The sequence below is a fragment of the Ceratotherium simum genome, chromosome 5 (genome assembly GCF_057802395.1).
Source record: "Ceratotherium simum simum isolate JZ-2026a chromosome 5, ASM5780239v1, whole genome shotgun sequence".
Classification (NCBI taxonomy): domain Eukaryota; kingdom Metazoa; phylum Chordata; class Mammalia; order Perissodactyla; family Rhinocerotidae; genus Ceratotherium; species Ceratotherium simum.
In genome coordinates, this window is record NC_141904.1 from 72901288 (window position 1) to 72925701 (window position 24414).

General features: G+C 38.3%; 1 protein-coding gene across 5 annotated transcripts in view; it reads right to left on the reverse strand.

Moving 5' to 3' along the window:
• The window catches only part of CNTN3 (contactin 3), a 330204-nt gene that overhangs the window by 63576 nt on the left and 242214 nt on the right, over nucleotides 1-24414 (reverse strand). For all 5 annotated transcript variants that reach the window (XM_087431353.1, XM_087431352.1, XM_087431354.1 and 2 more), the window contains 2 exons: nucleotides 4429-4556; nucleotides 1273-1448 (listed from right to left, as the gene is read on the reverse strand). In XM_087431353.1, the coding sequence (XP_087287479.1) occupies nucleotides 1273-1448; nucleotides 4429-4556 (304 nt within the window). The remainder of the gene's footprint in view (nucleotides 1-1272; nucleotides 1449-4428; nucleotides 4557-24414) is intronic.

Genomic DNA, 24414 nt, shown 5'->3' on the forward strand with positions numbered 1-24414 from the left:
ATCAATCATTAACTCAATCTCTAGCCCCTCTCCCTTTCCCAGAAGATGGGAGTGGGGCTGAAGGTTCCAAGCTTTAATCATGGCTTAGTCTTTCTGGTGACCAGTCCCCATCCTGAAGCTATCCAGGAGCCCACAAAGAGTCACCTCTTTAGAACAAAAGATACCCTTATCACCCAGTAAATTCCAAGGTTTTTAAGAACTCTGTGCCAGGAACCAGAGGCAGAGACCAATATATTCTATTAATTCACAAGTAGGCATTAGGACTTGAACATGTTTTTTAGGGGGACATAATTGAAGTCATAACACCACGCTTTCAAGTTGCACACAACCCTAATACATCAATATACCTATGTATACATATATATACATTTAACAAGAAATCTTTGTCAAATGAACATAGCTGAGTTGACCATCATGTTGTTTTGTCCATTAGGACAAAATGCAGACTCTACTATGTACCACTGACACCTTAGCCAAACAGAATGAAGCTCTCTCTGAGTCACTGCAAACAGGCCCACAAGGGGAACTGGCCTGTGACTCCGGATTCACAGACATGTGACCAGCTGTGAGGCCTGCTACGAGTCTGTGTGGCTCACCAACACTGAGTCACTTCTTAACAGTTCTCCTTAAAGTGTCCATTTTTCCTTGAAATCTGTAATTCTTCCTCATGTAGAACCATCACAAATGAGGAGACAGAATGGGATATTAGAAAGCATTTGTATTTTGAGGACACATAGATCTAGGCTTGAATCTAAGTTCCACCACTAACTAGCTCAGCGACCGTGGGCAAGTTAATAAACTTTTCAAACCCTTAGTTTGTGAACCTGTAAAATGAAAATTCTTACTGCTAATGTCCAGTGCAATTGTGAGGATTAACTGGGATGAAGCTCCTAGCCTGACACATACATAGAGGCACTTAGCAAATGTGACTTCATTCAACTTCATAATTAATATGCCATGTTGAAAATAAACACGTATAAGAAAACTTTCCCTTCCATGGGATACTAATGACAAAATCATCACGAATAACAACATTTAAAATAAGTACAATAAATATCAAATTTAATTAAAATTAAAATTTATAAGTTGAAGTAAATGTGCTCACTTTCTACTAATTACAAAATTAAAATCAGATCACAACAGATTTGAGAACCCAGATTCACTCATATAACAAACATTTCTCGAGTATCACCTACGTGCCAGATGTTTCTTTAGGGACAGTGTCAGAGCCACATACAATATAAAAAGCATGAGGAAAATGTCACAACTTACCCCACCAACTTTCTCAAAGTGAGATCCATCTTTCTTAAAATCTGTGAGGGCCCCATTGAAATACCAGGTAAACACGATGTCTAACAGGGGGTCATGCTGCACCTGGCAGGGCAAAATGACGCTTTCTCCAACCGAGACATCCATGTTGGATGGTGCCAAAGTTATTCTCGTTGGTTCTATTGGAGACATAATAAAGTTTTAAATAAAACTTTAGCATATTTATTTTGATGAAAGCAATTTTCACAGCCAGATTGTTAATCTAACTTATAATGTGTATGTTTGTAATGTTTGTATATATACACACGTACATTTAAATAATTAACAGTCTTAAAGATTAAAATAGACATTTTGATGCAGACCTATCACATATTTCATCGGATCTATAAATTGTTGTTAAAAGAATTAGGATATCTGAATTTACAAGACATGTAAGTTTAAAAAATTGAAGTCACCTGTAAATAAGAGTTATAATACTACTACAAAATCAATTTCCACTTAGTTTTATTGCTTCATGAATTATAGGAGTAAAAACAGAAACCACTGTATGTTCACTAACTCTGAATGACTGGACAATGCATTACTCCCAAAATTTAGACAGACTAAAACATTGAAACGCAAATGTTTAGAATAGGTACAATGAGAGGGATACTCAGTTAAAATGTTAATAATTAATGTCTATTTTCTCCCTAATGTAAATGTCCGCATGTACATTTCTTTGTCCCTGTCGTCACCACAGTACTTCTATCTGTTGTGAATTAAACTTCTCTTGATCCCACTTTCTCACTGCTACTTCCCATTTTTTTGCTCCATGTTGCAGCAAAAGTCTTTAAAAAGAGTCATTTATATAAGTTGTCTACAATTCCTCTACTAAATTCCCTCCTTAACCCATTCTAGGCAGGAACTCATCTGCTTTCATCAAGGTCCCCGGTAATCTCTGCGAAATCCTATGGTATATTTTTGTATTAATCTTACTTACTTGACCTTTCAGCATCATCTGCTACATTTGATCACTGTCTTCTCGGTATAATTCCTTCGCTTGGTTTCTGGACATGGAACTCTCTTAGTTTTCTCCTACCACATAGATCACTCCTTTTCTGTACCTTTTACGGTCTCTCTTCTTTTCCTAAATCTCTTAATGTTGGCCTTCCTCAAGCTCAGTCCTTTGTTTATTCTCTGTCTTTACTCACTCTCTTGATAATTTCATCTAGTCTCTTCTTTTCAAGTACCTATCTATAGGCTAACAATTCTCAAACGTATATCTCCATCCTCAATCTCTCTTTCCAAATCCAGATTTATACATCCAACTACCTATTGGCATACCTACTTGGATGTTATAATAGATGATATTATTCATCATTATTTCTTTCAGGGCACATAGTAGAATTAAATTCTTAATGCCTCTGAATTCATGCATAGCCAAATGCTATGCTTCAGCTAATGAAATATAAGTAGGAGTTATGTGTGGCACTGACAGGCAGAAGCCTGAAAGAACTAATGGACAATTTTCCATGTCTTCTTCCCTCTTCCACAATGACGGACAATGTGCCAGATGGTGGAGGCACTGGGACTCTTTTTCCCTGAATGAAGAGAGCATAGATGACCCACCATGGACTTGCAGCATGAGCAAAAAGTAAACTGTTGCTACTTTAATCCAATGAGATCTTGGATTTATTTGTTATTGCAGAATACTGTGGTCGGCTTTACAGACATAGAGCATAATAAACATCTCATACTCAACATATCCAAACTGAACTCCTCATCTCCTCTTCCCCAAACCTGTGTAACCTCAGCCTTTCCCATCTCAGTTGTTTTGACAGTCATTCATCCTGTTGCTCCAAAGACCCTGCAGTCATCCTTGTCTCCTTTCTTTCTTTCTTTCTTTCTCTCAGACCGCACAACCAATAGCAACTCCTATTGACTCTACATGCAGACTATATGCAGAATCTGACCCCTTCCCATCAATTCCTCCGCTGCCACCCTCAATTGGATCATCATCAGCTCCTGCCTGGATTGCAGCAATGGTCTCCTGAGACTTCTCCCACTTCCAGCCTTGATTCCCGCACAGTCTGTTCTCAAAAGAGCAGCTAGACAAACCCTTTAAAAATATATTTCACATCACATCATTTCATCATGTCAACTTTGCACCAGCCTCCACTTTTCACTCTAACTGAAAGCTAAAATCTTAACAAGGTCTACAAAGCCCCCACATGATTGTCCCCAAGGAATCTATTGGTTAACTCCTTCATCCACGAAATCTTTGTCCAAATCTATCCTTCTCAGTGAGGGCTTCTCTGATCCCTCTGTTTCATGTTCCAGCTTACCTTTCCCATACACACCACTGTATTTTCTCAATTGTTTGCAATTTTTTTCCCTTCTAATAATTTCCTTGCTTTTTATTCCTAGTACTTATTTTGTTTCTACCTCTGGCAGAAGGTAAGCTTCATGAGGGCAGCATCTCTGTCAGTTTGCTTACTGATAGGTACTCAATTTTTTTCTTTGGGGGAATAAAAGAACAAATTCTATCCACAGCTCTAAGTAACTCTTATTGATGTCAAGGATTATTCCATGGACTTAAACATCTCCAGGAAAATATCAAAGATATTGAAAAAGAAAAAGTGTACCCCAAAGATCTGACATAATAGAATAGCAAAAATAAAAGCAGATCATCAGCATATGCTATTTGTAATTCTATTGCCCATCATGCCAGTACAGTAACTAATGTGTTCCCTGATGCACAGTGTGGTGTGTAAAGAAATATTAAGAATTATTCTCTTGGGCCGGCTCTGTGGCTTAGTGGTTAAGTGTGCGCGCTCTGATGCTGGCGGCCCGGGTTCGGATCCCGGGAGCGCCCCGAGGCACCACTTCTCCGTCCAACGTGAGGCCGAGTCCCACGTACAGCAACTAGAAGGATGTGAACCTATGACATACAACTATCTACTGGGGCTTTGGGGGGAAAAAACTGAATAAATAAAATCTTTATAAAAAAAAAAAAAAAAAAAAAAAAGAATTATTCTCTTGATTTTCACCTGTTAAAAATAACACAAGTTCTACCTTCATAGTGCACTGCATATTGTGAAAAACATTTTTTTCTTTGGTCTTAATAACATACCACACAATGCATCCCTATGTAAAGCAATCTTTAATAAATGTACCTACCTGTAACAACCAAGTATGTTGTGCCGTTTGCTTTCCCAAACTGGTTCTCTGCTATGCAGGTGTAAGTTCCAACATCAGCTTTAGTGACATTGGCTATTTTGAGTCCTCCATCTTTTAAAAAAGAAATTCTAAAGGAAATATAAATTAGACAAATAAATGTACAATAGTCACTTTTTTCCCAAATAAATAGCAATTTTTTTTACAGAAGTGTTGCCTTAAGCTAGTATTTTTAAGGCAAAATAAACCAGTGCTTAGCCTTCGTGAGAATAAAGAAAATTAAAAGAAAATTTATTCACACATACACAAGTGAAAATATGAGAAAAGATGCTCTACCAATTCAAGCTTTTCTTGATATTTTTACACAGCATTACTTACCATTACACCTAATTTTGAGGATGGCTTTATCAAATAAGTGTGAAAGGTTTTCCAAAAATATATGCTGTGGTCGATTACTCATGGGTTAGCCTTATCAGTTTGGAGAAAATAAAAAGTAGACATGACACTATTTCCCTTAAATTTGAAACAGTGTATAAGAAATAAGAAACTTGCTTGCCTTTCATTCTGAACTTGGGAGAGCCACATTTGATCCAACATAAATCCAAATTTTGCAAAAGAACATTTGCATGGTCACCTGTGAGCAACTGCAAAGAATCTGGGCAACACACATGAACATTGGAGTTTCTGAGCACAAGCTTAAAGTACTTGAAGCTTTTGCATCTAACTAATTAAGGAAATATAAATGAATGCCTTACATGTGCTAGGCACCGTGAAGAGTCTCTGGGACCACCGTGTGAACAAGATAACAGTCCTCACCATCATGGAAATAATAGTCTAGTGAGTGGCACAGACAACATAATTAAATAAGTAACTTCAGATTTTTGAGAAGTACCCAGAAGGAGACCGACAGAGTGATACAATAAAGAGTAATTGCTACAGGGAGTGTTTCCACGAAAAGCCTCTTAGAAAAGGTGTCATTTGAATTGAGAAAGAAGAATGAGAAAGGGTTAACCTGTCATTAGTCCAATCCAAGAACCTTTATTGCCATCTTGTCCACCCATAATTATTCTCCCTTTCTTTGAATTCATAAAATCTTTACTATCCATACATTTAATATTTAGAATGCTTTTATCTTTTGTGGTTCATATCTTTGATACATGAGTGTCACATCTATCCAAAGGGATGGTAAACTTCTTAAAAAGGTTTGTAACCCCAGGGTCAGTGTGTCATGATATATGTAAACCATGGACAATAAATGCCTCCAACTTTGGGGCCATACAATAGACAGGAAAGATGCTGAGGACATTAGACTAGAGTGGAAAATCTCAACTCAATCTCTAAATACTATCCTGTTTGTTGCAAGATTTTTAGGTGTGTGTCAAAAAAGTGATTACTAGTACAAGTTTATGTATCAAAAATATACAAGACATGGATTTTACATTGTACATATGTGTGTGTCTATGTATATATTTCTTTAATAGCCTGTTATTCACTTTCACTTGTATCCTGGTTACATTTGCTTGATTGAGAAAGTCATGGTGGCATTAGAGCAAGCACAACACAGCGACCTGTTGGTGATCCTGGGTAGAGCTATGCATAAATGTTTATTGCTCATGTGATTTTTTTTTTAATATCTCAAGGTATATTTAAAGCAAAAGGGTTTGAGAACAATGGCTTATAAAGCTAATCAGGGAACACAAAGCATTGTATTTCAATTTGAGGTGTTAAGTTGAAGGGTTAAAAATTCTAAGAATTTTCCTAGGAAGCTATTAAAAAAAGTGCTGTATCTGATTTCCCTCATGGAACCCTGACCACTTTGTTGGGTACGAAACGTAAGCTCAATACTTTTCTTAAAGAGATGATCAAAGAAAAATCTCTCTGCCTTAGCTTATCAGAGAATAAAGATTTTCTCAAATAGTGTGCAATAATAATGAAAAGAGGAAATGCTGCAGAAAGGTACACATGAACGAAAACTCAGGACATGGAGACTGTTTTGAGAAACAGAGGGAGTAAATTTAAGGAAACATAAATCGGATCACGTAATCCTGCTGTACCCCCTCCTGCCCAGCCCTTACTTAGAACCCTTCTCTGGCATCACATTGCCTATAGAAGAATGACTATATTCTAAGCCCCTGAGCTGTATTTTCCCATCAGGACCCTGCCTCTCTCTAACTTCATAAGGCCTCTGTCATTCTACCCCTTGTTTGCTTTTCTCCAATCAAACAACTCTTCTTTTACTTGCTTGTATGCTTCTTCTTGTCTTGGGGCCTTTATAAAAACTGTTCCTGACGTCTAGTTAATGTGTACTCAACCTTCAGATTTCAGTCACTCCCCTGATCCCATGGGCTTGGATGCGGTTTTCCTATAATTGATCTTACATCTTCTGTGCTTTCCGAAGAGTATTTGGCAACTGGCCAATTATTTATTTGTGTGCCTATTTGACTAATATTTTTCTCCTAGAGTCAACTGTAAACTCTCTGGAGGAAGGGATAGTATCAGGATTACTCACCACTAAGTTCCTAGAACCTTGAACAGTTCCTGGCACACAGTAGATGCTCAAAAATAATGAGCTTGTTGAATGAATAAATGACTGTATGCCTTTAGAGAGTTGCTGTAGAAGAACTGGGGCTGGTGAAGGCAGGTTGCAAGGTACTAAGGACTTTATGAAGTATAAGGAAATAAATTCAGAAAGTGTGCCGACTATTATGCATGCACACATATATATATGGAACCAAGGAAGATGAGGCAATAGAAGGCTGGATGAAAAGAATTACCTTCCTAGAATAGGAGGACTGAACATATACTTTGCTACTAAGGAAGAAGTCAACAGAGAAGGAGAGACTGAAGGTAAGGGGAGGGAGAGAGGGAAGGATGAAAAGTGAGGGAGAGAGAGAACTGGTAGAGAAAGTCTCAGAAGAGGAAGAAATGAGTATAAACAAGGGCAATGCTCCTGACCCATTTTGATTGCTAATCCTTTCTGTAAAATTTTTTGGCCATGAGCCCCAAAGAGAATAGAATTTGACCCATAGCATTGCTCAATAAATTTTACCTACCATTATTATGAAAAAGAAAGTGCAGATTTGCTGGAGATTTTAATATGTGATGAAAGCAAGCTGCAAGATGATATGAGAAGGTCTTGAAGACATTTAAACAGTGAGGTCAGCTCATCTGTTCTGAGGTAGAGGGTGGAGATAGAATTGGAAGCTCCCTGAAGCTGGGTAATGTATCACTTCTCAGGGTAGTATGCATTAAAACAAACGTCTCTTGTTGACTGAACAAACATTCAGCATAAGCTTAGAGCTTTTGATTTGGGTACCACAGAACAGAGACAGGCAATTTCAGATACCTGCCCATGGTATGAATTAGGGTAACAGCTAACCTTTCAGTACAAATATAGAACTATTAGAAATGTTGGAAGAACTAGAAATCCTTTAGTGCAGGAGGTTTAACAACTCTAAATGAGCAAACCTATCCTCATGACTACACTGAGATGAGGAACAGTTTCAAAGGCAAAGCTAACACCTTAGGAATCACACACAGGCTCCAAAACAAACATATTGACTCAAAGAATGCAAACTCTGTACATTGTAAAAATTTGAGCTAATTGGATATTTTCTTCCTAAATTGGTTCTTCCAGTAAGTTTTAAGAGGCCCACAGGGCATTTCACACAACATAAAACTAAACAATATTCAGTAAATGGATGGAGTAATTGTTTCTCAACAGAAAAACCTTCAATAACCCATGCTTCCCTACAGAGATCCGAAGTGAAAATTTTATATCACTTCGCTATAAATGAAATTGCTTTCTGTGAACATGTTTTGCTGCCAATGGGTAGAGCTGAAAATCTAGATAACAATGACTGACTCTAGTCTTGGCACAAAGTTAAATGAAGATTTATGAGATTAACATTCAGAAATGTGGTACTCCAGTTTGCTTTGAGAAATGTGCAATTTAAATCACTGTGGCATTTTAACTCCTTGATCAGTTTTATAACATACCTTTATATGTACCGTTTTATTGGTCTTTCCTTTTGTAGTAAAAGAGGTTAATTATTTCACTTAACTTTGTGCAGTCTATGGTTAGTTTGGGACAAGTAAACTTAATGGCTCTAAGTTGCTCTAATGGTCCATGCTATAATTCAGTGATGGCACTGAATTTATGACTGTTAAACCCTATTTGTTCAGAAAGTAGACTGTTGTCTAGGCAACGTTGACCTGTACTTTATGATGACATTTAAGCACCCATAATAATACAGTATGTTTTTAGAATGGGAAAAGTGAGGAGTATTATGCATGCAAGGCAGGATTTCTGAAAACATTGTTTTCCCCCTGCCTATGTTCTGAATATTACGGTAATTTATTCAACTTGAATTTGAACAAACACGCTGTAACTCTACGCTTTCCCAGGAAGCACGTCTCAGTGGAGATGAGATCACATGAGATCGTAATGATTAAACTGCTGTATAGAAAATAACAAGGCTATTTTGGATTTCACCTTCTGAGTACATATTCTAAGAGATGGATGCTTACAATTAGCTGTAAGAGAAAAGTACTCACAATGCATATATCACAGGATAAATTATGACAGTTAAGAAAAGCAAATATAAATTGACGAAAATGCATGAGAAAATAAATGTCAGAGAAAAAGAGCATATAGTGCATGTTCTCATTTACAACTCCTCTCATCCCCGTACACTTCGTGAAATACCTTCTCTCTCTTGAGTTCAAAGATAACCTACAAACAGTATTTAGGAAAATAATATTAGAATTTTCATTCTTTTAGCTATACCATTTTGGGTTTTCATCTTATAAATTGCACAGTGTTAGTTTAGTGATTTATTGGTTAGAAAATCTCCAAGGAAAAGAGAGGCAGAGCAGAGAACATTCAGCAGTTAATTATCCTATCCTTGAGTAACCACCAGGCTAATAATACGCAGCTTTGTTATTTTGTAGGACACACACACTACGTGGAACAGGCACCTGAGGTCCTAGAGAAACAGGGCTTAGCTCCACCCTATAGCCAAGAGAAATACACTTTTTTCATATCAATTAACACTTTTTCATATTCCTAAGAAGAGAATCAATAATAAAGGAACGGTTTCATTACTTTTATAAAACCTTTCCAAATGCATATATAACAAATATATTTGGAGCTAAATTTATTGTGACAGTGACACAATAGATTTTCCTTCTAAAATGGATACAAATCTATAGAACAAAAGGCCCCAAAAGGAAATTTCCAGTTTGAATGAATACATAAAACTATTCATCTAAGTAATCATGAGGCCCAGGCAATAATCCATTTGAAACATTTAAATCCTTATACAATAGAGCATCTGCAAAAATGATAATACTCAGATGTATGAGGTAGTAAAACAAAAAAACATGACAAACAATTTTCTGATGGCTTATGTAGTCAAAGCAAATCTTGAAAAGAATACTCATTAAGGTTCCAAGTGGCCCCATACGTGACATTATTCTTCTCTACCTGAGAGAGAGATTCATGAGCCAAACCAATGAAAATCAAAATGTCAGCTTTATTACTTATATTACAGATAAAGCTGTTGCAAAACTGCTGAGGTGAGCAACAATGGTTTCCTGACACTTCATCCCAGAATTAGGCAGACCTAAGCTCCCTAGCACAGGTGGACCACCACAGGTGCTCCCTGGAAGAGCAACCTCCCTTCCTGCATGGTAAAGAGAACAGCAGAATATACTCATTCTCTATAGGCGGGCAGCCACCAAAGAGAAAGAAGGGAGAGGGCTGAGCTACAATGTCAAGGTCTTCCACTCAAAATCAGGAGTCAGACACTCTCTCTGTGGAGGGCTTGGAGAGAGGCCCAAGTGTTATTCCAACGGGTGTCCTTCATCCTAAAGAGTAGCAGCCCTGGAATGGAGCTCACCTCCAACAGCAATGCTACAGTGCGAGATACTTACATTGCACGCAAAAGAGAAATTGCATCAACTCAAGGGATGTAGAAGGTGCTGAATATTTTTTGCCTGCTCAGAATCGATTTCCCTTTCTTTGGTAAACAACATTGATCTTCCTTTGGGGAATTCTCTTCCTCTACTGTATGCAGTCTAGGTAGGGCTGTAAATCAAGGTCCCCTGTGTGATCCTAGCTGAGGGACAGATACATGGCACACTGGCAGTGTTTCTCAAACTTTACTGCGCACCAGTCACCTGGAGGACTCCTTAAAATACCCATTGCTGGGCCCACTGCCAGATTAGGTCTGGGCTGGGGCCCAAAGATTTGCATTTCTGACAAGCTCCTAGGTGATTCTGGTGAGGCTGATGTGGGGACCACACTTTGAGAAACAGTATTCTAAGCTATGTCCTTTGCACTCTCCCTCCTCAAACTTTGATTTGTGACACAGAGACAAAAATAATGGTTAGTTCACTCATTCCAGCACTTGCTGTGACAAGATGGCGCAATGCCTGTTGCCAGGATTCCTGGAGCCATCCACTTTCCTGTCCATTTCTGAGTCAGTTTCTGCAACTTATCTAATAATTCTGTGTAATATCCTTGAATTACTTCTCAGCTAATAAGAACTATCTAGAGTTCCTAAATCCCTAAAGGATACAAGCCACCAAAAGTTGGTGCCATGCACATAGTATTTTTTTGATAAATATTTGTTGTCTCAACCAATATGCAGAGTTCAGAGAAAATATTCTATATACAGAGTATAAGGGTTTATCACAAATCAAGAGTGGCCCAACAAACACCAGCTCTGATGTTGAATTCTTACAAGATCAATGGTTTTGGCTCCACACCACCAATTCCAAGGTCATCTCTTTCATAGATATCCATCAATATTTAAGAGGCTCATTTACAATCTTATGTAGTATTTCTAACCTTTCCGGGACACAAAGTTCTTTGAGTATTTTAAAAGTCTGAGGATCCCCTCTGCAGAACAAATGCACACACATACACAACAATAACAACAACAATAGGTCTGATACAAGTCAAGATGAATCGTCTAAGTTTCTGTGGACATCAGGTTAGCAACTCCTGCTAGCAGTTCAACTCATCCAATGACATAGGAGTGTGTTGGAACCTCTTTGTCTTGAAGGCTTCCGCGTTAGCCTTTCTAGATATGCTTTATGGAGATTATCTTTTTTTTTTTTTTCTTTAAAGATTTTATTTATTCAGTTTTTTCCCCCCAAAGCCCCAGTAGATAGTTGTATGTCATAGGTTCACATCCTTCTAGTTGCTGTACGTGGGACTCGGCCTCGCGTTGGACGGAGAAGTGGTGCCTCGGGGCGCTCCCGGGATCCGAACCCGGGCCGTCAGCATCAGAGCGCGCGCACTTAACCGCTAAGCCACGGAGCCGGCCCTATGGAGATTATCTTTTATGATGACCATGTGCATTTGGTGACTGGCTCCTTAAAAACTATCTCACACAAAAGTAGAGTGGTAATGTTGGATAGCTCAAGAATGTAGAGTATTGGGTCACACATTTGTCCATACGCTGGAGTGGGTCCCAAACTGTTTTCTGAGAAAAATCCCAGCCCTAATAACCTGAATTTTCTTGTCCCTCCTCCGTGTAGACGTATGATCATTGTCTTTTCATGCACAGGTTCTGGTGAGCCACCACATCTTCAATAAGAAGATATAAATGTTAATACTAGTTCAATTGATTCTTTAAGCATTTGACTCTTCATTTTCACAATAGCACCTTCTCTGGACCCAGATACCTGATACTGAACAAAACCTTTAAATAATTTGTTTTCCAAGCTTATTAAAAACATATATGTGAGAAATAATATTCGTGGAAGATTGGCTAAAAGAAATGCGGTCTTGGGCCAGCCCCACTGGCCTAGTAAGTTCGGCACGCTCCGCTTTAGTGGCCTGGGTTCAGTTCTTGGGCGCGGACCTAAACCACTCACGGCCATGCTGTGGTGGCGACCCACATACCAAATAGAGGAAGACTGGCAACACATGATAGCTCACAGCAAATCTTCCTCAGCAAAGAAGAAGAAAGAAATGTGGTCTATCTGTTCTTCAAGACTCTTGAGTCTTGATACTCAAAGTCACCCTTGGATTGTGAGAAAGAAAAAAAAAAAAAAAACCTTTAATACTCATTGTATTTTATTTTAAGGACGTTGACTGCTAGTACTACATTACTCAATGTTCTCTCCATGACAATCCATTGGATTTGGACATATACATTTGCATATTTTTGCCTGTGAAGAGTTGCTTATCTCCTTATCAAATGGTTTCATTTCATCTTCTGAACACTGTGGATTGTATAATCAGCAGTATTTTTCTCTGCTCATTTGTTAGCAGAAAGCTCTGAGCCAAAATTGCGGATCTCAACTAAGTGAATGGATCTCTTGCACATGTTTTGTAAACTAACCTCATTCATTCATTCTATAAGCACTTATTGAACATGTACTGTGGACCAGGCTCTGTAATAAGCAATGAGGATTCACTGGGAAGAATTTATGCTGTCGTGATATAACTTACATTCTAGGCACCTGGAGCCCTGGCATATTTTTTCTCCTCAATGTCCACTTTGTGCATATTTTGAGATAAACTGTCTCAAGTTCTTTTTGGAATCAGACATGATGTAAGTAAATGAAATAAACTAGAAGACATAAAATTATTAAAATGAGACTAGAGTAATAGAGAAATAATAAATAATATAGTGAAGGTGTAAGGTTTTTTAAGTACCTAAACTAGAAAAACATATGAACTTATATCAAGCTTTAAAATACTATGATTTTCCCAATTAAGTAAATTAATAAATACTGTGGAAAATTAAGTGCCTAATAAAATCTTTAAAGTCAAAGGGGCCTGTCTCTTTAGCATTTGAATGTAAAGGGTTAGAAAAGATTTATTTTTCCAAAAGAAGATAGATTTTTATATTCAACCTCCATTATAGATTTTTTTCAGGATTATAGACTCACAAAGGGTCCAACACTCTCATCTTCCCACAGAAACTGCTCTGGCAATAAAATCTGCATTAAGATGGAATCATAAAATATTACAAATACGATCAGGAAGTAGAAAACAGGTGAAGGTACAAAATGCATTTTTTTGAGTTTGTTAGGCAGTAAGAAACTTAACTCAGTGTACTCACTCATTAGAACTTACATAACAGATCATAAACTATGAATAACTCTTTTCTGGCATCAGAATGTGGGAGGCAGCAACCATCAATACTGATCTGCATGTTTATTCTTCTCTCATAGAAGTGCAATGACACCACACCTAATCATCCATTCCACCATCCACTCACCCTTATTTCTGTTAAAGGCCCCAGGAGAGGGAAGAATATACCAAAATATAGCACTTTTCATATTTTTAATAGGAAGTCTCAAGTAGAAATCTATAAAAAAATCAATTTTATACATTTCTAAGTAGTAATTGCAATAAATTAAATAAGAAAATTATAGGTACTTTTAAGACATGAGAAGCTATCCAAAAAAGAATGAAATTCACTTCAACAAATATTTGTTGAGTATAAACACAGCACTAAGTGCTTTGAAATATACAAATATGAGTAAGAACCAGCCCCTATCTTTTAGAGACTTACGGTCTAATGGCCAAGGGGGATACATATAGTTCATGCACAACTAACCATAAAATGTGATCATTTGCTATGATATATTACATCTGAGGTACAAATTCATCCAGCTCTACCTCCAAAATACACAGTATCCTTTTCTTCTTTTCCTCCACTGTTACCTTAAACTAAGCCTCCAGTAAGTCTTGCCCTGCCAACTTCAAGTTGCCTCACCTAACCAGATTCATTGCTTCCCTCCTTTCTCTCTTCAACCCACTCTCCACACTACAGCCAGGGTTATCCTTTATCTGGATCATGTCACACCCCTATGTTAAAACTTCCAATGACTTCTTATTCCATTTAAAATAAAATCCCACATTGTTATCATGGTCGTCAAGGACCCCACTGCTGGACTCTGTCCGTCTCTGGGACCTCATATATTATTACTCTCCCCTTCCACGCGTGACACTTCAGTCACACCAGCTTTCACCTTGATTCTCAAGTCAGTCAATCTCATTCCCATCTCCAGGCCTTTGTTCTTGTTGGGGCCTCTTCCTGGGAGGCACTTCTTCCAATTCTTGCCTCACTGCATCTTACCATTTAGTTCTCTGTCCAAAAGTTACAGCCTTAATGAGTCCTTTTTTGAAATATCCTATATAATTATCTTTTTATTTTCCTTTATGACTAAATAAATTATCTTTTTAACTTATTTGTATTCATTCTCCCTTCTGCAAGTTCCACGAAGAAGGGACCGTATCTGTCTTGTTCACCGTGGTTTTCTCAGAGCCCAGCATAATGCATGGCACATGGTAGGTATGCCAGATTGCACTTCCCCCAGGTGGCCAAAATAAGATTTCCCATCCCGCATGCTTTCCTAGAATCTTGTCACTCTCCCATTAAGAGGTAGAGTCAAACTCCCTTCCCTTTGAATCTGGTTAGCTTGGTGATTCACTGGTAACCAAAAGAATGCAAGGAAAGCGAAGTTTTGTGTTTTCTGAGCCTAGATGACTCAGTTTCCACCTTGCTAGCTTCAATATTCACTCTGGAAGCCTTTAACTGTCATGTAAGCATTTTGACTCCCCCAAGGCCACCACGTTTTGAGGGAACCCAAACTAGCCCACATGGAGAGACCACATGGAAAGGCTTTGGGACTGCCAAAGAGAAAACACGACATAGCCAGCTCCCAGTTGCTCTAGTCCAGCCACTATCTGACTGTAATCACATACACCCTGAGCAAACACCACCTAGCCAAGCCTTTCCCCAATATCTGACCCATGGAAAATGTGAGATACAATAAAATGATTGTTGTTTTACACTACTAAGTTTTAGGGTGATTTGTTATGCAGTAATGGTTAATGGGAACAGTAAGTGCTAAATAAATATTTGATGCATAAATGAATGTTGAAATGAACAAACATGTATGGAGCAGAGACTGAGGCTACAGAGATAGATGAGGAAAAGGCTCTGTGAGCATCCAGTGAGATGGCCTTCTGCTCAGTCGATACACTGTGTTATATGAAACCACGAGACTAACAGAAGAAAGAGCAATTAATCTCTCCTATTGGGCTTTAAGAAGGTGTCCCAGGGCAAATAACAATAAGCTGGATCTTGACTGGTCAGGAGGAGTTTTCTAGGTTGAGAAAAAAGGATTCCAGCCAGAAGAAATTGCAAGAACAAAAATGCAGAATGCAAGGAGAATTCTGTTTCTTTCTCCTTTTTAAAAATTATTCGAAAAGCAATAGCATGCACTCTTGTAGTCTATCTTGATAGTGTTAAAACCGTCACTGTTCTTACTTGGAGAGAAAGCCCGTTTTTTCCTATCTTAAATATACGAGCAGAAAAAATGCAAAGGTAGTAGGTAATGATACTACAGGTGTATACAATAGCAGTGATATGTTTTCTTTGAATTTTCAGTGAGAGCAGGGATACAGAACATTGATTGGGCTGTAGGCAAATGCATGTGGGATTTTTGGGCTTAAATGAGAAATGCTCTATGACCAAATGAAGGTGGTATAGGTAGATACACCCAGTAAATAAAACGTTTATGCTGAGCATGGATATGAATTAATTTACCCACTTCTAACAAGGAACGGGTTTGAAGTGGATTCCAATGCCCAGTACACTCAGACTCATTGACCAGTTTTCCCTTACCAAAATCATAGCACTGACAACATATATTTTCAAGTGGCCTTAATTTTGAAAAGCCATAAAAATCAAATTTGAAATGTGGATTTAAGTACCACATGGTCATCTGCAAAATTTAGATGATACAATTTTAGAAACCATTGGAAAGCAGCAATTTCTTTAATAATATTTGGTGGAATTCATTTATTTAAGAAGGTTTAAATAATGTTAAACTCAATTGATTGTCATAAAAAAGAAAGGTCTTTTCTCACCTTTCTTTTTAACCCAGTCTTGTTACTCTTAAGTATCTGAGCAACACGATGAAAAAAAGTTAATATTAAAAACAATATCAACAGTAGCAGGTGCCTATTTCTGAGAACCTATATAGAAACCACTATAGTAGATGCTACACACACATTATTTTATTTTTATCTTTGGAACTAGAGTCCACTGAAAGAAAGAAAGGGGCGCCCAGAATGTGAGAGAAATGGGGCAGAGACAGAGTTGGAAGTAATTTTTCCAGAGGAAACCTTATCCTTTCTCTACCTGTCAGGGAAGACAAGCTTTTTAGCCAACCTCTCGCTAAGAGTGTGTGCCAAGCAAATGCCACAAAAGCGACTGACTAACCCTGCAAGGTAAGAATTTCTGGCCCCATTTCACAAATAAGGAAACCAAGACTCAGGGGTTAAGTAACTTGTCTAACACCCCTTAGGCGGTAAGTAGCAGAGCCACGATTTGACCCACGTCTTTTTGACTTCAATGCTTTGCTCTTTCCACGCGCTAAAATTAAATCAAGAAGCAAATAAAACTTACATTTAACTTCATCTGACACAGTGAACAATGTGCACAGTAATTAGTACACTGCATACCAATTAGGCATAATAATTCATGTAAATAATGGTACAAATACACACGCAGAAACTTAAGCTTTCTGTGGTTAATAGGGGAAGATGTGTAGGTAGGTGTTGGTGTTTGGAATGAAAATCCAGTTTCACCTCTTGTCTATGCAGTCATTTTGTTCAGATGGTGTTTTCCCTACACTTCTGCTTTGCTCAATTTTACAGATCCTTCAAAACATAGCTCCAATGTCACCTTCTTTGAGATGCCTGTCCTTAAGGAGCTGCTCTCCCACTCCTCAGGGCTGAGACGGCATTTCTTCTCTGTGTTTCTTGCTGGCTTATATATACCTCGATTATAGACAGGGTGGCAGTGCCCAGTTTCCTCAGGCCAGTTCCAGGTTATGTGTGTTGTCTTGGAGGTAATTACTAACAGCACCCTCTATCTCTTTCAAAATGTCTCAGTTTATAGAATTTTATGGTCACCTTAATCATATAGTCTATTCCAGTGTAGTTGATGGCTAAGTTTTCCACATTCTAAACAGATTGTGTGTGAGCTCCTTGATGGCTCTATTTCTTATTCATCTATGTATTTCCAGTGCTGGGCACAGTCTCCAGTGCTGAATAAAGATAAGACAAACTAGCAAACAGCATGAATAGCTTCCCTGCAGACAGGAAGCAGGGGCATCATTCTCTGTTCAACTAATATCCAGGTCCTGAAAGTGGCAGCATCACGCATATTAAATAAAATTCTCCCTTGTTCTTGAAAGTTCAACAATTACAGATTGGGAGTTAAGAACACAGGAGTAAGGCATTAGCTGAAATCACAGCTACATGCCTCAGGATAGATTAATCAAAACTCATCAAGCTTCCATATCTATCTGACCATTGTGAGGGAACAGCTGTTTAGAAGGGAAGACCGATGATGAAAGAAAAGATAATGGAGTCTAGCTCTTTGGGTCAAAGGGGGCAATGGAAGGCAGACAGAGAAAGGAGCAGCACTTTGAACAGTATGAAGAAAAATAGATTCTACTGTGATAGGAGAAAGAGGAACCAAGAAATGTGAGGGAATGGGGAAGGGATGGAGATAGAAACTATTTGGCAGAGGAATCCTTGTTCTTCATCTAAGAGCTTGAGCCAAGGGGAAGTGCCACCTAACAGATATGCTAGATAGTAACAGAGTTCCTAGACACCTCTTTACAAAACACAACTACGGTGATGAGTAGTAGCATTGGCAGCAATGCCATGTGGCTCTTGCTCTGACAGAATTATCCTGGTTACTGGCAAACGTTTAGACTCTGCTTCTAAGTACTGTCATTGAATTACTCAATGTTTCACCAAAGGCAAAAGTGACCTGTTGGGAGCATTTCTTGAGTTTTTAAACTCCTATATGAAGCTACTCATGAAATCTGGATGAGATGAATATAAAATTGCATGTAAAATTTTGTTTAAAAAAATTAAGGTATATTTTATATACAGTATAAATACATCCTTTATGAAAGGCAACAGTTCTGTGAGTTTTAACAAATGATGTAGTCATGTAACCACTGTCACAATGAAGATCTAGAACAATTCTCTCATCCCCCAAAACAACCCCACAGCCCTGTATAGTCAAGCTCTCCACCCACTCCCAGCCTCTGGCAAGTAGTGATGACTTTTCCGTTTTTCTGTCCCTAAAGCTGTGCCTTTTTCAGGAACGTCATATAAATGGAATCATACAGCATATAATGCTCACTGCCTTTTAAAAGCCAGCTTCTAACCATATGCAAAAAATACATTAAGAATTGGTTAATACATTTTAAAAACACTGTCTAGATTATGGCTATTAATATTTGGAAAAATCTTTACTATTTCTTTAAAAAGCATTTAAATTTCTATAGTATTAAATGCTGCATAGAACATCTGAAACAATTTTAATGTGTCTAATTAGAAGTAATGGGCCATTCTTTGACTCTCTTCTGAACTGAGGTTATTGCAATAAAATATTTACCATTATAAGCCATAGCATTCAAGTGAAAGCCCCATTTTTTAAAATAATTGGCTAATGCGTTTTAAGTACTACTAAGTGATGCAGAAAAGCTAAACATTCTTTAAAATATGCAAACTGGTTATTTCTTCTGGCATATCATGCCTGTTCGCATTCTCTAGGGTCAATTTTACTTTGCTTAAAGTAGACAAAACTTCTTAATTCAAGTCGTTTGAAAACACGTGGATTTAAGTGAATGAATGAATTCAACAGCACTAAAACATTGACAACTGGTGAGATTTGATGGTCAAAAAGGTAGAGCATTTCTGTTTTTCCGGAAAACCTGCTTCCTGCAGGGGGAGAAAGCACAATAACTTTTCTCAATACTGGATGATACAAATACAGAACAAAAAAAGCAAAAAGAACTCCAACTTTACTCAATATTGATGCTAGTAATTTCAAAGTTTAGTATATTCGCACATCAGGTGACTTAAGTTGACCTTTACTTAATATATCAATTTCTTATAAATTGTCACTGTTAGTCATTTAAATAGGATTGTAAAAACAGGCATCCTCTACTCATAATTTGATTCTATCAGCTTCAGAGGTAAGATGTAGACCCTCTACCATTCAATGATATGTCCCTTCCCAGACAATTTTATCTACTGCATGGTTTCAGCTACCATCTACATGCTTGTGACACCTAAATTTCTATCTATAGCTCAGGCCTTTCTCCTGAGTTCCAGATTCATATAGTCAACCTCTACATGCACATAGATATACCCAGTTGGTTTTTCATCAATAAACTTCAAACTCAACCAATCCCAAATTGAACTTATCATATTTGCCCTCACTCTTGCTCCTTCCATAATGTTCCCCATCTCACTGAATGGGTCTACCCATCTCCCTGATGCCTAAGTTGGAAATTTAGGATTCACCCTTGACTGGTATCTTCTCTCCAAATCTTTAACATAATCAACTCCTAGGTCCTAATGATTTACCTTCTTCTCAACCCCCTCAATACTTCTCTCCATTCTCACTGCCATTTCTTGAGTTCAGGCTATAATCCTCTCTTGTTCAGATGGGTGAATTGCTGCTAACTGGGGTTCTTGCCTCAAGTTTTCCTATCATTCCAATCCATGTTCTCCACTGCCACCATTGTGATTGTTTTTAAAGCATAAATTTGATTTCTAACTCTGCTACTTTGACTTTATTCTGTTGCTTCCCAGTGCCTGTAGAATAAAGCCCAAACTCTTTAACTTGGCTTACGATGTCATTCACCATAAGATCCCCGTTTACCTCTATAGCCTGACCCTCCCTGCATTCCCCCTCCTAAGGCACTTTACACTGAAGTGCACTGAACATTGAGTTATTCAAATATCTATGCTGTCCTTGCCTCTGTGCCTTTGCACGGGCTGTTCCTCCTGCCTGGAGCACTCTTCTCCAGGGAACCCTAGTCACACTTCAAGTCTTGCTATAGACATTACATTCCCCAGAAAGCCTGCTCGGCTCTCAAACTTGGAGATGGGGCCTTTTCAGGTAGTCACTGAACATCCTGTACTTTGCCAAATGAGTTTTATTGTAACTGCCCTGTGTTACCTGTCTACATATCCTGAAAAGCTACAAACAATGGGATGGACTTCTCTGATAAAAATTAAATAGCTAGTGCCTAGCACATAGTAGGTATTCAAAATATTTTCAAACAAATGAATGAGCACTTAATTTTAAGAGCTCAGGAATCACTACTTGCATTATAAGCCCTTGTTATCTATTCAGAGTAGCTTTTCTAAGACCTCTGTTGGTATGCAATCCCATTATTACCTTAGCTTGAAATGCTCTCTCTACTTGAAAGCAATAACACCGATTTCTTCAAAACTATTCTGTAATTCAGTGTCACACTGACTTAGATCCACATTACTATCACTGGTGCATAATTACCATGCTGTTATTCCACTGATATAAAAACTTACAAACCAGGTAGATCACAATTATTCAAATGTATTGTGTGATTTACATAGCAGACATATTTATCAGTTTATACAATTTTTAAAAAGACATATTTAATCCTTGGATTTGTTTTTCTGATTTAGGCTTTGAATGATATATATATACACACACATATATATACACACACACATACACATATACATACATATACACATATATACACACACACATATATATACTTAGTCAAAAGTGTATTTGAGGGGCCAGCCTTGTGGAGTAGCGGTTAAGTTCACACGTTCCGCTTCGACAGCCCAGGGTTCCCTGGTTTGCATCCACAGTGCAGACCTACTCACCGCTCATCAAGCCATGCTGAGGCGGCATCCCACATAGAAGAGCTACAACTCTACAACTATGATATACAACTATGTACTGGGGCTTTGGGGAGAAAAAAGAAAAAGAGGAAGATTGGCAATAGATGTTAGCACAGGGCCAATCTTCCTCGAAAAAAAAAGAAATCAAGTCTGTTAAAAAAAAAAGTGTATTTGACACCAACAGCCTCTATGCTAGGCTGGAGAAAGCTTTCCTAAAAAAAGCTAATGGATTTAAAAATCCTGCCATAAATACCCCATCAAAAATTTTTAGCTTGTCTTATATTTTCAAATGCATCAATGAATTCACTTGTCCCTAAACTGAGATGAATCTGTATGTTTTAGGTTGGAATAGCCCATGACTGAACAACCACAATAAATATATCATTTAAAGTGCTTCCCCAATTTGGCCAAAGCCTGCAGACCAAGTCAAGAGTGATAGACATGGGACTTTTGTTGCCAAACGTTGGCTGAGGTCCATCCTGATTTCACATGAACTTGGAGAAAACTCAAATCTGCAACTTGCTCAGTAATTGCTTCTAGCAGCCCTTTCCCTAAGCAACAAGGCCCTGGCTCATCAGTGCTTTCTGCTGTCCAAAAAGATAAAAGCAAAATCCATACCACCAGAGGTGGTGCTGTGTACTGAATGTCTGAGTCCCCCCACAAATTCACATGTTAAATCCTACTCCTCGGTGTGATGGTATTTGGAAGTGGCCTTTAAAGAGGTGATTAGGTCATGAGAGTGGAGCATTCATGGATGGGATTAGTGCCTTTGAAAAAGAGACCCCAGAGAGCTCTCTTGCTCTCTTTCTGCCATGTGGGGATATAATGAGAAGGCAGCTGTCTGCAACCCAGAAGGCGGCCCTGACCAGAACTCAACCAGAACTTGGCACCCTGATCTTAGACTTCCAGCCTACAGAACTGTGAGAAATGGATTGCTCTGGTTGATAAGCCATCTAGTTTATGGTATTTTGTTATAGAAACTATAACTGACTGAGACACCTGGGAAGGACTGCAGCACTGTGGACTATCTCCTTAACTGTGTTTCCTCTTTTTAACCCTATTTTTATACCTGAAAGTTTCCTTATTCATAGGGAGATATTAGAAATATTTAATTCAAAATGGAGGGTCAGTAGGCTTGAAAGGGCCAGAGAGGTAACATTTATGAACATGAGACATTGCTGGAGTAACAACCATTTTCCCTTTTCTTCTTGAAACATAATCCCAATTTCTCATTGGGCACATTCCCACCTAGGAAAAAAAAAAAAAAAATCCATATTTCCTAGCCTCCCTTGCAGCTAAGTTTGGCCTCGGAACTAATTCCTGACCAGCCAGGTGTATGGAAAATTACAGCAAGGGACTGCTGGAAAGTTTCTTAAAAGGGAGGAAGTGTAACCTGATTTCCACCTTCCTCCCTCTTGTCATTGGGAGATGACACTGGGATGACATTGGGAAGGATGTCACTGGGAGGCTGAAGTGCTAGCAGCCACCTTGGTTCATGACATGAAGACAGAGGGGTAGCAAGATTAAAGGGGCCTGTGTCCCTGATGACTGTGGACTCGGCTGCCTTGTCTGCCTACCTTCTGAGAGACCAATCCGCCAAGGAGCCACTCAACCAACAAACAAAAAGCTTCTATTTCTTTCAGCCACTGTTACTTCCAACATGTTATTTGTAACATAATCTCATTCTTACTAATCAGTTAACTACAAATATCAGACATTATGCTAAATGCTTATTTTATAGCAACTATGTAAGGTAGGAATTACTATCTCTATTTTATGGATGAGGGAATTAAGGTTCAGAGGTGTTACATAATTGACCTAATGACACCAAGGTAGTAAGTGACAAAGTCAGAAATCCGAGGTGAGATTCTGGAATTTATACTGTTTTTTCCTGCATTATCCTGCACTCTATAATGTGGGAGTAAATCTCTTGTTGTGTGCCTTTAGCTAAATCCCTTAATCTTTTTTATTTCTTTTTAAAATTAAGATTAAAATCCTCTGCCTACAATAGGCACTACTGTGAGAACAAGTGGGTTTATTATCGTGCAAAGCATTGAAGTCCTTGGGACATAATCACTACTTAAATTTACGGACACAACTAAAACTATTGAAAAATGCTTTTGACCACAAAAAAGTCAGCAGTTATATAGGAAGACTTAACTTCCAGCATGGCCAAAATTAACTAACTTGTGCCACAAGCCTATACTTGTTTAAACTGGCTTACAAATTTAAACTCCAAATCACTAATTCACTTTCTGTTCCAGAAATCTATTCTGTGCAGCCTAGCACTTGGCTGGATTGTGTTTAACCGCTCTGCTCACAACTTTGCCTTGTCACCCTGCAGTGGCTGCCTATTAATGGAGGTGTCTCCCGTTAAATACTTGGTGGAACTGCAGATTGTGCCGTCATAACCAACTCATGAAAACATCTTTCATCTAAATGCTGGGCCTATCATCTAAAGGCAGGTCAACCTGGTTGTCTGCAATAAGACCCTGTAATTTTGGGAACGTAAATCCACATTTCTTGGCCTAAGGTTTTATTGTTTGTTTATTTTCCCCTCATCTCCAAAAAGAATAATTTGGACTCCAGACCACAAAGGCTGAGACCACCTCTAAGATTCTGGGCTTCCTCTACAAAAGATGGCATTGAAAAAAGCTCAGTGGTTATGCCCTAGAGTCAAACAGACATGGATTCAAATCCTGGCTATGTGACTTCAGGTAAATTACACGATTCCTCTAAGCTTTAGGTTTCTCACTAGTAAAATGGAGATACAATGATGATCTATACATCATAGAGTTACAGAGATATTTAAAGGAAATATGCATGTAGAGCACTATATTAGTTTCCTCTTTCTTCTATAACAAATTACTACAAACTCAGTGGCCTAAAACAACACAAATTTATTGCCTTACAGTTCTGGAGGTCAGAAGTCCAGTATGGGTCTCCCTGGGCTAAAATCAAGGTGTTATCAGGGCTGTGTTCTTTCAGAAGGCTCTAGAACCATTTCTTGCTCCCTCAGGTTGTTGGTAAAATTCAGTTCATTGTGGTATTTTCTTGCTGGCTATCAGCTGTGGGCTATTCCTATCTTATAGACTAGTCTGAGATTCCTTTGCTCATTGGCTGCTTTCTACCATCTCCAAAGCCAGCAATCCCAATCAGGCTCCCTCTCAAGCTTGGAATCTCTCCTGCCTCTTCTCTGATTATCATACATCTCTTTCAAATTCTTCTGCTTT